Source organism: Geospiza fortis, unplaced genomic scaffold (assembly GCF_000277835.1).
Source record: "Geospiza fortis unplaced genomic scaffold, GeoFor_1.0 scaffold213, whole genome shotgun sequence".
Taxonomy (NCBI): Eukaryota; Metazoa; Chordata; class Aves; order Passeriformes; family Thraupidae; genus Geospiza; species Geospiza fortis.
Window position 1 is genome coordinate 1,124,306 of NW_005054399.1, and position 16,265 is coordinate 1,140,570.

The 16,265-nt window shown below is 49.2% G+C and overlaps 1 protein-coding gene across 1 annotated transcript in view; it reads left to right on the top strand.

The window, feature by feature from the left end:
- The window catches only part of LMF1 (lipase maturation factor 1), a 143,931-nt gene that overhangs the window by 36,435 nt on the left and 91,231 nt on the right, over positions 1-16,265 (top strand). The window contains exon 5 of the mRNA XM_031061065.1: positions 13,241-13,389. Coding sequence (XP_030916925.1) covers positions 13,241-13,389 — 149 coding nt within the window. The remainder of the gene's footprint in view (positions 1-13,240; positions 13,390-16,265) is intronic.

Sequence of the window (16,265 nt, forward strand, 5' to 3'; positions counted from 1 at the left end):
GCGCCCGGTCTGTGCTGCCTCGATTTCCTGAGCTATTCCCCCAGCCCTGGCGTGTCCCAGACTCATGTTCCCATTCCTGATTTCAGGGCAACGCTACCTAGCCAAATATTTCTGGCCACCCCCTCACAGCGTCCCTGCAACTCCTCAAGAAATGGGATTCATTTATTTACTTTAAGGCCAGGGAAATCATTTTCTCATGGGCTTTTTTTGCATCCCAGGCCGGGTGAAACCGCAGTGTTAAGCCATCCTCCTCCCAGCCCTCCCTGGGAAGCTGGAGGGAGCCAAGGTACATATTTGCTGTTACTCCAAGCAGATAAGTGTCAGGATTTCAAAGCAAATTCCAGCTGAAATCTCTGCTGCACCTCAGCTCCCGTGCCTGGGCTCACAGTAACTCCAAGTTTTATGGCAACTCTCTGGTGTTTTCCTGTTCTTTTTGAAGGGTGGGCCTGGATTCATCCCAAAATTACCTGTCCTTGGTATAGCCTGGAGGAGAGAAGGCTCCAGGGTGATTTTGGGGATTTTGGCACCTGAAGGAGCCACAAGAAATATGGAGCTTTGCTGTGCTTTCTTCTCCTTTATTTCCACATTTTTAGATACTTCAGAAATAATTTCTCTTTGATATCTGCGCTTATGTGGCGGCTTAGAGTGGGAGGAGGTGTGAAAGGATCCCTGGGGGGGAAAGAGCCATGCAAAAGATGAAGGATGAGGGGCAGAAACCTCCGGGGAAATGGTTCTTGTCCCTTGGTTTGGGTTCCTGAGGGAATGCTGTTATTTTGGAAGGGACAATCAGTGTGGTGTGTCTGCCAGGGTGACAGCGCAGCCCATTGTCACAGATTGTCACCAGGGCAGACACTGCCAGCAGCTTTTCACTCATTGAGTACGGGTTGGGAACCAGGAGGGGGAAATCCCAGGTGTAAATGTGGGGCAGGGGAAGTGCACTTGGACTGGCCCAGCAGGGCTGGGTATCTCAGCCAGGCACAGCCTGCAGAGACAGAAATTCCCAGAGGGATGGAAGGGAATGCCAGGGAGGTGTCTGAGGGGATAATGAGAGCTCTGGCTCTTCCCATCTGTCCTTTGCTAAGCTTTAAAATCCCACTTGTGTCCCCTTTATCACAACATGTAATGTAAATATTTCCCATTCTCATTTACATGGCTTCTTAATATTCCTAATAACATTCCCTAATAACATTCCTAGTTACATTCTTCTGGCTCGTTCAGCTTTTCAAGCAGGCAGTGGCCAGGGAGAGGAGGAGAACGCTTGAAAGTCAAGATTTGGTAGTTTAGAACCAACCCTTTAAATGTGAGCTGCAGCAAATCCAGCTCTGGGATTGATGTTTGCATGGGATTGATGCTTTGGGATGGCTGACCTGGAACAGAGGCTGGACAGAGATAAAGAATAAAGCAGGGATTTATTAAAAGGATCTCCTCAATGGATCCACCTTGGGCAGCGCAAGAGCCCAGCCAGGGCTGCACCCAAGATGAACCAAAATGGTCACAAAAATGGATCAGGTCTCACATTTTTAGAAGTTTCAGTCCATTTGCATATTGGAGTTAATTGTCCAATTCCAGCTTTAGGTTATGAAGTTCCACCCTGCTTGTTTTCCTCTCCTCAGCCCACGTTGTTTGTGCTCTTGGGCTGAGATTTGGATCATTTGTCCTTGGTGCCCAGCTGGAGCAGGAATTGTTTTGTCTCCCTGCTCTGTGCACAGAGCTCACCATCCCCTGATGTGAAGCCCAGACCCACCCACTAAAGCATCACAGAATGTGAAAAATAGAAAAGCCAAAGCCTGAGGCATCACCTGGGCCCTGATGTGCCCTGGCTGAGCCCAAGGGCCATCCCTGCTCTCCTGCCCCAAGGCTCCAGGGTTCCCAGGTGTTTTCTCTCAGACCCTTGGGGTGGGAGCTGGAAGCTCTGGAGCCTGGAGAGGTTCAATCCCAAAGTGTCATTTGGGATTAAAGTCACCCCCCTCAAATCAGGAGTTACCCAGACCCTGGAGCAGGGGTAAATCCCCATCCTGGGGGTTTGAGCCAGGCTGGAGCTCCTTCTCTGTCATGGAAATCCCTTCCTCGTGTTGGGCTGTGCTGTGTCAGCCCTAGGACGTAGCTCCAGTGGTGATTTCATCCCTTTTAAAATTTATTTTAAGAGAAAGTCACTGGATGCTGATATTTCCCCCTCCAGGAACAGGGAGAGCTCAGAGATCTGCAGGGAAAATGCTCCAGAGATGGTTGAGCAGGGGAATTTGGCCAGGACTTTCTGGCACACAGCTTGGACAGTTCAAATAATTTATTAGAATATTTTCCCATCTGTTTGTTATTATTAAATATGAAGGACCGGTGTTGCACAATCTTACCTTTTGGATTTATGGCCAGGAGAAATCAGTGAAGGTTTTTATTGAGTACCTTTTAACTCTGACTCAGTTACAAACAGCATTTTGAGCTTCTCCTTGGTGAGGTTTTAAAGTAAAATGAAATTAAAGGAGCTCCCAACACGTGCTGCTCTTTAAGGGTCAGCACTTTCTCTTTGGAAAATGATCCTGCACAGGAATATCTCGGAGGTTTTGATTTCATTTTTGTGTCCTGGGATGCAATGGATGCTAAACCCCCCTCTCTGCAGATACATCAGGAAGAGGATCTGGACTCTTCTTTGGAAATGCAGTTTTCCTTCCTTTGGGAAGCTTTGCTGTGCTCTCTTCTCTTTAATTCCACATTTTTAGATACTTAAAAAAATAATTTATCCTTAATATCTGTTTTATGTTGTCACTTAGAGTGGCACACTCTCACTTTATAAAGGGTTGATCTCTTAAATCCTTTTCTAGCCCAACTGAGAATTTTGAATTAGATTATTTTTTAAGGTCCCTTCCCGCCCAAATCATTGTGATTCCATAAAAGAAAAATAGAATTTTTTTAATGTATAAAACCCAATACCACTTAAAAACTGGCTGCTTAATAATTATTTTAACAAATAACAGATATTTTCAATTTGGATTTGGCTCCCTCTTCTCGTTTCGAATGATTTTTAACCAGAACATTTGTCCTTCCTCTTGCAGCCAGGGTGTCACTGGGTGCCACACGTGGCCTCAGGTGGTTGATAAATCACCAGGATAAGCAGTGCTGGTGTTCCAGCTGCCTTCCCACGTGGTTCCAGTTAGGGAATCCCAGCCCCCAGCCTCCCTGACAAGTTCCCCATCAGTGATTGAACATTTGCATCAAAGCCTGGGCAGTGATTTCTGTCCAGAAATTGAATTCATTCTTGGAGCAAGAGGTGCTGCCGTCCCCTTGAAATTGCAGGATTAAAGCAGGATGTTTTCCCAGCTTTTAGGGTATGGATGATTATTTGTCTGGAAAACCCCTGAGCTATACCTGCTTTTTACAGTTTTACAGTTCCAGGTTAGTTTTGTGTTAAAAAAATGTTGGTTTTTTTTTTTTTTTTTGCTGGATCCTTCTGTTCTGGGCCATTTACACGATGATCTGGACGGTCCCTCCCACCCCAAAGCATTGTAGGGTTTTTCAGCCTGATTTAATAAGTGCAGAGTGAGGACTGAAATCATTCATCTGGTTCATTTTAGGCACTGAAGTCATTTGGATTCCTTACAGGGGGAACAAGTTTTGTGGTGCTGGGACATCTGTGAGGAGCTGTTTAATATCACTTGTCACTGCCCTGGCTGATTGTTGTTTTCATGTGGTCGATTCCGGCGGTTTCCAGCGAAATGTAAAAAGCTGCTGCTTCAAATGAGAAGCAAAAATCCTTAATTACATGGCGGGGAATGCGCTCACGAGTGGCCGTGATGTCACTCACGTGGCAAAGCCGCCACCCAGGCTGCCAGCAGCACGGGAAAATCTTAGCTTGTGTTATCATGGAGCTGCTGGGTCCTTCCAGCTGGCAGCAGGACCCAGGGAGTGGGAATTTTGGGGGGAAAATGCTGCTTTTCTGCTCCTCTGCTCCCTTTACCAGCAAGGCTCTGTGGTGTTTGCAGTGGGGCTCCAGGAGGGGATCTTTGGAGCTGCTCTAGGTGGATTTTTGCTGGATTATCCAACCTTGTGACTTCCTCCAGGAGCCATGAGGCTGGAGAGGCCCTGGCACAGATTCCCAGAGCAGCTGTGGCTGCCCCTGGATCCCTGGAAGTGTCCAAGGCCAGGCTGGATGGGGCTTGGAGCACCCTGGGACAGTGGAAGGAAAGGGGGTGAAATGAGCTGAGCTTGAAAATCCCTTCCCATCCAAACCATCCCAGGATTCTCCGACTTAGAATTCTCACTGCACTCTGTGTTACTTTATGAAACGATGCTGGACTGGTTCTTCTTTTTTTTTTTTAGGGGTTTTTTGTTTGTTTGATTTTTGGCGTTTGGGTTTTGATTTTTTGATGTTTTGTTGTTGTTGTTTTTGGGGGTTTTTTTGGAGGTTTTTTTTTTGTGGGTTTTTTGTTTGTTTGGGGTGTTTGTTTTGTTTTTTGTTTTGGTTTGGTTTTTTTGTTTGTTTGTTTGTTTTTTGTTTTGGGTCACCAGGCAGATTTTCAGCCTTGGCCCCTAATTCAGGTGTCTGACCATCAGCATTTCTGTCTCTCTGTGTGTGTCTGCTCCTCTTTGCACTGTGCAGGGAGAGAACAACTTCCTAACCCAGCTGACTTTTTTGCCATTTGTCCCATAATCACCAAAGCACTGCTGCTCCCTCCTCCATCTCCTCAGATCTCTTTAAGACCAGCTTTTGAAAGCAGCTTTTTGATTTCCTGAGATCCGCGTTTGGTCTCCTCCCTCTTGCTCCCCCTTCCTTTGTTCCTGGAGGTTCCTGGAGGTTCAGCCTGTGGGTGTTGGGGTCACTCTGGTCACTTCTGAGCTCATGGTGTTGCAAAAGGCCTGGATGAAAGCAGCCCTGCAGCACAGCAGATCTCCAGCCCTGAAGCTTCCTTGGAGCTGGTTGGGTTCCATCAGGGATGGGGCTGAATGGATGCTCCTGTTTGCTTTTCTTGGGACGGAGGGATGTCCTAAAGGACCTGGCAATACCTGTTTTCTTATTTAGCTGTAGTCCTGAAAAATAGCCTGGAGTGTGGACAGAGCAAATCCCCCTTTTAGAATCAGAAAAATCGTATTGATAGCTACTAGAGTGGTTTTGTCATGGTCTCTTGTTTAAATAGCATCTTTTTTTATTGTTTGGTTGGTTTGGGTTTTTTTTTTTTTTAAGGTTTTGGGTGTAAAAAATGTTGCAGGAGTTCTGGAATCATTCAAATTGTAAAAGACCTCCAAGACTATTTAAAGCCCTCGCCTTGTCCCCAGCCCAGAGCTCTGAGTGCCCCCACCAGGAATTCCTTGGACACCTCCAGGGATGGGGACTCCAAACCTCCCTGGGCACTTCCAATGCCTGAAACCCTTTCCATGAAAAAATTCCTTCTGCCCTGGTAAATTCCATCAGAAACCACTCATGGTCTTCTCTTAGAATTTAGGAAAAAAACATCCCCATGGAAAGAGTTGTCAAGGCCAGGGCAGTGGTGGAATTGCCATCCCTGGAATTGCTGAAAACCCACGTGGATGTGGCACCTGGGGACACGGTGAGCATGGTGGCTCTGCATTGATCATGGGACTTGATGATTTAAGAGATGTTTTCCAACCTTAAAAATTCCACAATTCTTGCACAGACCCTTCATATCCCACCCTTGGTGTCCCTCTTGTGTCTGTTGGGTGTTGTACAAGGATATCTGCCTTGGGGTTAATCAATTACCCAACAATCATTACCCTACCCCATATACAAGCTGTGCTTTAAAAACACCATTCAGGAAAAAAAATCAGGGAGGCAGAGATGATATTCCATGAGATATTGACTCCATATCCATGGGGGAAAGCATCCCCTGGCCTGGATTTATCTCCTGCAAACACTCAGGGTGAAACTTGTGCTCACACGAGGATAAAACTGAATCTGTGCAGGGCAGTGGGGGCCTCATGTGACACAGCAGGAGAAATTTGTTTAATTTGCCTTTTATTTTGAGGCTGGCTCGCTGTCTGCTGGCAAAGCCCTTGCCAGGTTCCTTTGTGGTGTTGGGTTGAATTTGTTGGTGCCTGAAGAGTGTGAGTGGGGAATGGCAGTTTGGGATGGGGAGGAGAGCAGGTGGGGTTGGGGTGATGCCTTGAGAGACTGCCTGGAACAGAGGCTGGACAGGAAGGAAATAAAATTCAAGGAATAAAAAGGTTAAAGGAATAAAGCAGGGATTTATTAAAAGGCCTCAAAGGATTCACCTTGGGCAGCACAAGAGCCCGGCCATGGCTACACCCAAGATGGACAATGGGTCAGGAGTTTTCACCCTTTGATAAGTTTTGGTCCATTTCCATGTTGGGGTTCATTGTCCAATTCCAGCTCAGGTGATGCAGGCCCACCCTCCCAGACTGCTCTCCTCCATTCCCTGTTGTTTGCACTTTTTGGGGCTGGAGCTGCAGCGGTGTCCTTGGTTCTGGGGCTGGAAAAGGATTGTTCTGTGTGACTGAGCTGTGAGGAGAACTGCTGACACTTTCTATGGAGTTCAGAGTTATGTACCAGCGCAGTCCAGAATCTGGGAAATAGCAAAGTTCAAACTGAAGGCATCAGGGGAACAGCTGCTGGTGGGTTCTGAAGCTGCCAGAACAGAAGAAAGATTTAACAGCCAGCAGACACCTGTTTGGAGCAGCTCAGCTCCCTGGGCACCTGGCACAGGGCCTGGCTGGGAGGAACAGATGGGATGAGAGTGGCAGGTTGTGCAAAAAGCTGGGGATGGCTGTGGGATGAGCTGCTGTGTCCTTGTGTGGTGCTGAAGAGATGCCTTAGGATTTTAGCTTTTCTGTTTTTCATGTGTTTGTAGTAAATTTGTAGCTGTGATCTCCTGCTCCTGGTGGTGTCACTTTGTCCCTGGCCTCTCCTGCCTGGCTGTTCCCATTTCTCAGCCAGGCCCTTCCAGCCTTTCCCATTTCCCTGTGGAGCTGAGTGTTCAGAAGCTCTGCTTCTCTTCAGGTTGGACATGAGCAGGAATTTCCCCATGGAAAGGCTGGTCAGGCTTTGGGAGGGGCTGCCCAGGGAGGTTTGGAGTGCCCATCCCTGGAGGTGTCCCAGAAACTCCTGGAGGTGGCAGTCAGGGTTCTGGGCTGGGGACAAGGTGGGGATCAGGCACAGCTGGGACTCGGTGGTCCTGGAGGGCTTTTCCAACCTCAGTGATCCTGGAATTTTGTGATCTTTCTCTAAAAATTGACCTGGTGATCCTGGAGGTCTTTCCCAACTTTTGTGATCCTGGCATTCCATGATTCCCATCAGGAAAGGTGAAGTGGCCTGGGCGACTGTCAGGGGTGGAGCTCTCCTGCACTAAGGCTCAGACTGAAGCGTTGCCAAGTTCATTGGAATTGGCTCCAATGTTTGTTTCCATGGATCCTGGTCTCCCACAATTTGGGAAAACATGGCCTGAGTTAGATGGGAAGTGTCTGGTGTTGGACTTGATGACCTTGGAGGCTTTTCCAGCTCAAATCATGCTGGGATCCTGCCCCTTTCTTTGGCCAGCCTCTAAATCAGGGGGGAACCCCAGGAATGCTCTGCCCTGTCTGGGCTCCTTCCCCTCGCTCCCTGGGATCTGAGGCACAGCTCATTTTCCATGTGAGGGTTTTCTGGGATGGTCGAGATATTGGTGGGAAGGGATCTTAAAATTCATCTAGTTCCAACCCCAACACCTTCCACTTTTCCAGGTTGCTCCAAGCCCCGTCCAGCCTGGCCCTGGACACTGCCAGGCATGGAGCAGCCACACATTCTCTGGGCAGGAGGATTTCAGGGAATGCTGTTTCTCATCTCCAGGGACATCTCACCCTCCCTGGCCAGTGTGGGCACCTTCTCCTCACCTTGAGGCCAAGCTGGAGAGCTCCTGCTTGTTCCTAGGAACAGGGCTGAACTTATTTTCCTTCCTTGAAGACAGAGTAATTAAATCCAGTATGTACAGATCCCTCAAATTGACAGCCGCCCACAGAGCTAAAAACAGGAAATCCATTAACTTCATTATTTAAAAAATAAAATAAAAATCCTCCCAACTGATTCCTCTGTCACTTAAAGTTCTGCATGGAAGGAGGGCTAATTTAACGCTGCATTAACTCCCAGTTATCACCCTCCTGTTACCTAAGTAGTTCCTAATGACTACCCTGGAGAGCACTTGGAAGCTTTTAAAAGTTTTTATGCTAAATTTTATTTTTTTTTTCTGGGTAGTTTATACTTTAAGTACAAAAGTTCCTGCTCACATTCTCCCAAATCTTCCAACAACAGCCAGAACTTTTTCTGGTGGCTGCAGAAATGTGAAGTATCCCCAGGCTGAGGTGACTTTGAACAAGAAATGGGAAATATTTAATAATGGTGGTTGAAGATGGGTTTGGCTGTGGGGAGCTGGGTCAGATCTTGGGTTTGTGGTGCCCTGGGGTTGGGCTGGAGGGCTGTGGGTGCTGCAAGCCTGGAGAGACTCAATCCCAAAGTGTCATTTGGGATTTAAAGTCAGCCCCCAAACCGGCAGTGATCCAGACCCTGGAGCAGGGATAAATCCCTGGTTCTGCAGCACAGCTCAGATATTCCCAACAGGTGCTTTAGGCTCGAGCTGAAACCAAACCACGCTGGGTTTCGGGGAGGTAGGCTCGGGAGCAGGTCTGATTCCAGGGAAATCAGTCTGGATTGGATATCTGCCTCCCCTTGGCTGCTGGGCTGTCTGACACACAATATCCATAGGGAGACAGCTGCACTGGGAGCTGGAAAATCTGGATCTGTTGGAGCAGCATTTGTCTGTGCCGTGCAGACGTGCTCTGGGTAAATTTGATGTGTGGGTGTTTCTGTACAAAGAGAAACAATTGGCTGTTTTCACCTTATCTCGTGTTTTAGGAAGGGGAATTAATAAGAATTAATTACGTGAGCTCTTTCTAGCACAGCCAGGTATGAGGGTTGATTTTGGCCAGGTGATATTTTTGAGTCAGAAAACCAGAAAATATGAAAATTCATTATGCTTGGACCTAGTTTTATCTTCTAAAGGCTTTCAGCCCTTCCCTCCCTCACTGCTTTCTCCCTGATTGTCCAACAAACAGGTTTGGGATGAGGAGACTGGGGGAAAGGGCTGTGCTGACTCCTCTGCAGCCATGGCCAGGCTGTGGTAACTTGGGATGGTGAATTTATTTACGGCAAATCATAAAGATGAAAATTGGACATCACTTGATGTCCAGCTACAAAAACAAACCCTCCCTTGGATGAGGGGCTCGAGCGTTGGGAAGAGGCCAAACACTTGAAAACCCTAAAAGGAATAGGGGAAAGTGTATTTAGGTTTGGGGTTTGTTTCTTCCCTTCTCTCCTCCCCTCCAGCACATCCTCCTGCTCCCGCTCCTCCCCTGCCCCAGCAGAGACCTCTGGAAAATCCCAAACCATGGATTTTGCCACGCCAAGTTCCGAGCGTGTCCCGAGCCCTCGGAGCGCGTGTGGGGCGGGCGCAGCCGCCATCGGAGGTTGATTTTATTCCCCTTTTTTTTTCCCCCCCAAAAAAACCCAGCCCGTGGCTCCCTCTCCGGCTGCGCCAGAGATAACAATGGGGGGCTTTGTGCTGCCCTGCAGCTGCTGAAATTTGACGAGATCCAAGTGAGGAAAACAGGAGCAGGTGGGTCAACAACGTGACCCTTTCGTTCCCAGCAGTATCAGTGAGCCCTGGAATAAGGATGTGTTGGTTGGGGCTTGGAGGATGGGAATTGTCTCTTGGAGAGAGCCCCGATGGGGTTTGCTGCTGTTTATGGGATGGGTTTCACCCCCCAAAACTCCAGGATTGGGGAATGTTACTGCAGATCGTTGCTCCCTTCATTCCCAGATTGTTCAGTGGGTTTGGGATGCTCCATGGCTTGCATGTGGATGCTCCTGAAGCTCCCAATGTCCTGAAGCTCCTATATCTGCCTTCCCATCCCACAGCCCCAAAGTGGGGCTGTCCCAGATGAGGTTGCTCCGTCCCTGGCAGTGCCCAAGGTCAGGCTGGACAGGGCTTGGAGGAGCCTGGGACAGTGGAAGGTGTCCCTGCCATGGCAAGAGTGGCACTGGATGGGCTTTAAGATCCCTTCCAACCCAAATTATCCCAAAAACCAGGAGAGGAATCCTGGAGTTCATGAGCTGGGAGGGTCAGTGGGGAACCAGCTGCTCCTCAGGTGGGGTGACCTGGCTGGTCCCTTCAGGTGTCCCAGTGTGTCTGGGCTCTGTGAACCCCTGAGTGTGACAACACTCAAACCTCAGCAGGGACGTGCCTCCAGCCTCAGAGCTGTCTAAGAATCTGAAGGATTTGGAGTCTGAGGCTTTCAGGGCAGATGTGAACAACTGTGTGTGAGTCAGCGGGGAGGAACGGGAGGTTCTGCTGATGGATTTGGTAATCTTGGGCCCGGTATCATCTTACAGCTCAGTGAGCCCAGCTGAGCCCAGCTCCCCCCTCATGCGCTGAGCTGTGGATTCACTTGTGCTGTTCAACATGTTCATCTCCTCAAATCTTCCTGATTGAGCTGGAATTTTTATAGAAACCACGGCACAGGAGCATCTGGGATAATCCCAGCACTTCCAGTGAACATGGAGCAGCATCCAGCAGCAATTTGTTTGCAGGAGATGAAGCCTGAAAGAGGAGTGGGCTTGGGGGTCTTGGAGTCTTCTCCAAGTTTAACATTTTTCTGGGAATGACAGATTATGGTCAGGATGAGTCTGTGCTGGAAGGAAGAGGCCAGGAGAGGTCCAGGGTGAGGATGGATGGATGGATATGGGATGGATGGATGGATATGGGATGGATGGATGGATATGGGATGGATGGATATGGGACGGATGGATGGATGGATATGGGATGGATGGATGGATGGATATGGGATGGATGGATGGATATGGGATGGATGGATGGATGGATATGGGATGGATGGATGGTGCAAGTGGGTGATGGATCCCAAAAAACTGATCCCTCATGGGTAGCTGTGGAGACCCCATCCCTCAGGAAGGGCTTTGTGAATAAATCAGAGCCTCTCCCAGCTCTTCTGCCCTAAACTTGGTTTTAGCAGGACCTTGAGGCAGGAGCAGAGCCCCCCATGCCCTCACTGGGGAGCAGCCAGAGCCGGGCAGGATTTAACCCACACTGGGTGAATTTTGGGGCCCAGAGTGCTGTCCCAGCCTGTGAGCAGAGTTTGTCCTTGGCTGCAGTGGCAGTTAAACCCAGCTTGGGGCTGGCTTAACTGCAGAGCAGCCGGGGGTGCCAGGGCTGTGCCCAGCAGCTGGCAGCGCTGTTTACTGCGTGCTGCTCCCGGCACGGCTCCATCCTGCTGTGCCAGCTGGTGCCAGGATTCCAGCCCTGGCATCCCTTTGGGATAAGAGCACAGGTGCAAGGCTGAACTCGTGGTCTAGGCCATGCCAGGAAGGCTTGGCTTGGCTCGGTGCTGGGAGCGTCCTCCTGGAGCCGCGGGATGTGCGGGAATTGTCCTGCAGGATGCCAGCATCCTTCCGTGCCCCTGGCTGGAAATTGGGGTTAAGAACAAAGCAGGGAAAGCTGCTGCTGTGCCCTGCTGGGTGAGGGCAGCGCTGCTCTCCGAGGGAATGGATGCACAGGGATGCAGGAGTCTGGATCCCACCCCGGCACCCATCCCCAGCGGGGCAGGGTGGTGATTTCCATATGAAAACAGGGATAACAGTGGGATTCTTGTGCCGGCAGGAATGAGGGAGATCTACGACCCTTTTGGTGCCAGTCAGCCCCGGAGCTGGGTTCAGGCACAATTAACCTTTCACTTTTGGGATGAGCCGGTGCTTTCCTGCTGCAGCTGCTTTTTGGGACAATATTCCTTACTTCTCCTTCCAGAACCATTAATTTGGGCATCTGGGGGGGTGGGCTGTGCTGTGTGGAGGGAGGAGGGGGAGTTTTAAATGGCTTTGATGTGCAATAATCTGAGGTTTTAAAATTGCATTTTGATTTAAGGGGTTTTTGCACATTAAGATTAAAAAAAAAAGGAGGTTTCACGACTGTTATTGGAAATATTTTCAAGCAAATTGAAAGTGGTTTTCCTTGTGTGACAACATCAAATCAGGGCCTGGAAAAATCTTGGGGTGGGGGATCAGGGGACTCAGGCTGAAGCTGGAAGGGATGGATGGGTTTGAAATATGTTTGGAATGTGTTTTCCTGCCTCTTTGGGCTGGATGAAGGGAATTGTTATGGATCACACTGGTGAAGTGCCTGGAGAAACCTTGGGAATGAACTGGAGCCATGGACGCTGCCTGGTTTAATTGACAGAGCTGAGAATTTCAGTGCCTTAATGGCTCCACCAAGGAATTTTCAGGAATTCTCCTCACCAATGTACCATTTAATGTCTTTCTTTTTTAAATTATTTCAGAGTACAATTGTATCACACAGAAATATCTGAGAATCAGAATAATTGGAGGTGGGACAAAGCTGCAGCAATTTCGTTTTGGCAGGGATAATTTGGTGCTTCCAGACGTGGTGAGGGTTGGACTTCACCTGTCAAAACAGAGCCGTGAGTTCTGCCTCTCTTGGAATAATCATTGCAATATTTGTAGGCTGGGATGGAGGAGAAAATGCAAAATACAGATTTGCATGGATTAGGTGGAGTCTGTCTGCTCCAGAGGATCCAGGGAATGGATTCATGGTGGGATCCCAGGGCTCTGCTTTGAGCTCAATCCAGGGTAATTTGGTTAAATCCAGGGATGGGTAAAATCCAGCAACGGGTAAAAGTGGTCTAATGGACAGTTTTGGTACCATTTTGATTTTTTTTTTTTTTTGTGATTAAAATTCTGAGCTTCTCAAAACGCTGAATGTTGATGATGACAAGAACTAATTGGATCTTAATTGCTATTTTTTGAAGCTAAAACTGCCCCATTTTGGCAAAAATCCAGCCCAGTCCATGGCACTGCTGGATCCATCCATGACTGGAGGAATCAGTGGCACTGCTTGCTTGTCCTGTGCCACTTCCCAGGGCACCTAAATCTCACTTTTTCTGCTTCATAGAAGTTATTAATTTTTTATAAAATCCCCCATTTTATGCAGTTTGTGCTTGGAGAAGAACAACACAACCCCAAAGCTTCAAACCCCTGAATCCCCCCCCCATGTGGGATGTCTGTTTTAGGCCAGCTGGTGCCAGATTTCCCCCAAATTACCCTTAAAAACCATTCAAGGCGTTGTTTTTTTTTAATCCTTCCATTTGAATGTAATTCCAGGATAACTTCCAGCACTCTCACCATAATTATTTCCTTCTTCACTTCTCGTTGGCTCTGCAGGATGGGAATCACAGCTCCTGGAGACAGGATTCCTGGGAATATTCCTGTGCCCCCTCTGGAGCCTGTCCCGCCTGCCCCAGGGCTCTCCTCCTTCCAGGATTGTCATCTGGAGCTTCCGCTGGCTCATCTTCAGGATCATGCTGGGAGCGGTGAGTGGGAACTCCCCTTGGGCTTCTTGGAGGTGCCAGCAGCAGGAACGTCCCGTCCCCAATGTCCCATCCCAAATGTCCCATCCCAAATTTCACATCCCAGCTGGGAATTTCCCCATCCAGCACCTCAGGATCCGTTGGTTTGGGAGTTTTTCCCATTTTCAGGATCATGCTCGGAGCTGTGAGTGGGAACTCCCCTTGGGCTTCTTGGAGGTGCCAGCAGCAGGAACGTCCCATCCCAAATGTCCCATCCCAAATGTCCCATCCCAAATTTCACATCCCAGCTGGGAATTTCCCCATCCAGCGCCTCAGGATCCGTTGGTTTGGGAGTTTTTCCCATTTGCAAGATCATGATCTGAGCACTATGTGGGAATGTCCCATCCCAAATGTCCCATGCCAAATTTCACATCCCAGCCGGGAATTTCCCCATCCAGCGCCTCAGGATCCGTTGGTTTGGGAGTTTTTCCCATTTTCAAGATCATGATCTGAGCACTATGTGGGAATTCCCCTTTGGCTTCTTGGAGGTGCCAGCAGCAAGAATGTCCCATCCCCAATGTCCCATCCCAAATGTCCCATGCCAAATTTCACATCCCAGCCGGGAATTTCCCCATCCAGCGCCTCAGGATCTGTTGGTTTGGGAGTTTTTCCCATTTTCAGGATCATGCTCGGAGCTGTGAGTGGGAACTCCCCTTGGGCTTCTTGGAGGTGCCAGCAGCAGGAACGTCCCATCCCAAATGTCCCATCCCAAATGTCCCATCCCAAATTTCACATCCCAGCTGGGAATTTCCCCATCCAGCGCCTCAGGATCCGTTGGTTTGGGAGTTTTTCCCATTTTCAGGATCATGCTCTGAGCACTATGTGGGAATTCCCCTTTGGCTTCTTGGAGGTGCCAGCAGCAGGAACGTCCCATCCCAAATGTCACATCCCAGCTGGGAATTTCCCAATCCAGCACCTTGGGATCGGTTGGTTTGGGAGTTTTCCCACTAACAAGGAAAAGCTTCCTGCTCTGGTCCTCAGGGTCTTTCAGCTCTCTCCTGGTTTTGTTTTGAGAGGAAGAGCAGGAGGGGATGATCTGTGTGGATGTGTTGATGCTGCACTTGAGGGGCTCTTCCAAAGGAATTAAAGGGAATTTGTGTGTTGTGGCTTTTCCACAAGACTGTTGGAATCCTGTGGGTAATTCCCAGCTTTCCCTGGATTTCTTCTCCTTTGTTTTTGCTTTCCTGAGCTGTCACCCTCTGCTCCGTGCTTCCAAACTGAGCAATTGCTGCAGAACTGTCCCAGTGCCAGAGGGAATTCCCAAGCAGCTTGTAAGGGAATCCATCAGGACCTGACACATCCCATTAAAATTAAAATCGAGGCGTGGCTGGGGCGTTCTCCCATCAGCTCCCTCTGCTTGGACCTTCCAGGACATCCCAAAACTTGAAAGCTGAGGATCATCACTGTGGGAGGAGTGGTTGGGTTTTTTTGGAATTTTGCCTTGGAGTTTTTTCAGGGATCTCAGAGTGAAGGTTTTATTTGGGGCATTTTTCACCAAGGGGATCTGAACCAAATGTCAGCGCATCCTGAGGGATGCAGGCTGAATCCCAGGATCTCGATGCTTCTTTGGATTCAGGGATTGCCTGGATGTGGCACTCAGGGCTCTGCTCTGGTTGGCAGTGTGGGGATTGGTCATGGGATGATGATCTTGGAGTTCTTTTCCAGCCTCAGTGATCCCAGGATTCTGTGGTTCTCAGCCGTGATGTGGATTGTGGAGTGAATTGACACCAAGCATAGCCAAACATCCCCAATTTCCTTAAAAATTGATCTGATCACCAATTTCCTTCCTGCTTTCCTTCTAAACTGGGATCTGCCTGAGATTTTTTCCTGCAGATGTGTCTCATAAATTCTGAATTATGGGGCAGGCTGGATATGAAGGAAAACCGTGCTTCCCAAACATCTCTGTTCCCGTTATCCCTGTGCTGCTCTCAGCTTTGCCAGGAGAGCAATAACTCCTGATATTTTTGGGAAGAGACATGTCCCTGTGTGCCTGGGACACTGATATATCACCGACAGCCACGGGAGGGGAAAACATGGAAAGGTCATTAAATGGAGACCCCCACAAGCGAGTGATTGATGGGATCTTTAATGTTTTGGGGCCTGAAGTCGTGTAGCTTGGGCTGGGGGAACAGCTCAGCAGGCAGTGGGAAGGAGAAGGATCAGCCTGGAGCACCTGCTCCCAGTGCATCTTTGGTTTCCTCCTGAGCTGGCCAGGAGCTCAGCACGTGCAGCAGGAGTTTTCCCAGTGGGATTGGCAGGGGTGGCGCTTTCTCCAGGAAATTTGGCTTTCCCACGTGGTTCTCCCGGGATTCTCTGGGCTGGTTGGGGTGAGGCTTTCCTTGGGAAATCCTCCAAGCAAGCAGCATTCCCTGGGGGCAGCTGGGCTTTCCTCACCTTGTGCTGGGTGTTAGGGGAGCGTTTTGGGAACGTTCCTTGGGTGGGTGAGGTGGTGTCTCCTCCCCAGGTTCCCATCCCAGTGCTCTCCTGTTTTCCACAGTCCCTTCCTGAACCACGGGGCTGATTTCACTTGTCAGCCCCTTTTCCCTCTGCTCAGTGCCTCATGTTTGGGATCTTTTTTTGTGGGGCTCTGACAAGCTGGGACTTTGCACGGAGCAGAGCTGGCCTGGTTTGGAGGAGGATGTTGGAGGAAGGCTTGGAACGAGACGATCTTTAAGGTCTCTTCCAACACAAACCATTTCATGATCAGGGAGTTTTGCTGTTTCCTGGCTAAACCTCCTCCCAAAAAATCATGTCCAGACCTTACTGTGTTGTGCACAGGAGCTGGCTGGGCTTGTTTAGGGAGAAGTGGGATAATCCCAGCTGTGGTGGGAGGCGAGGAG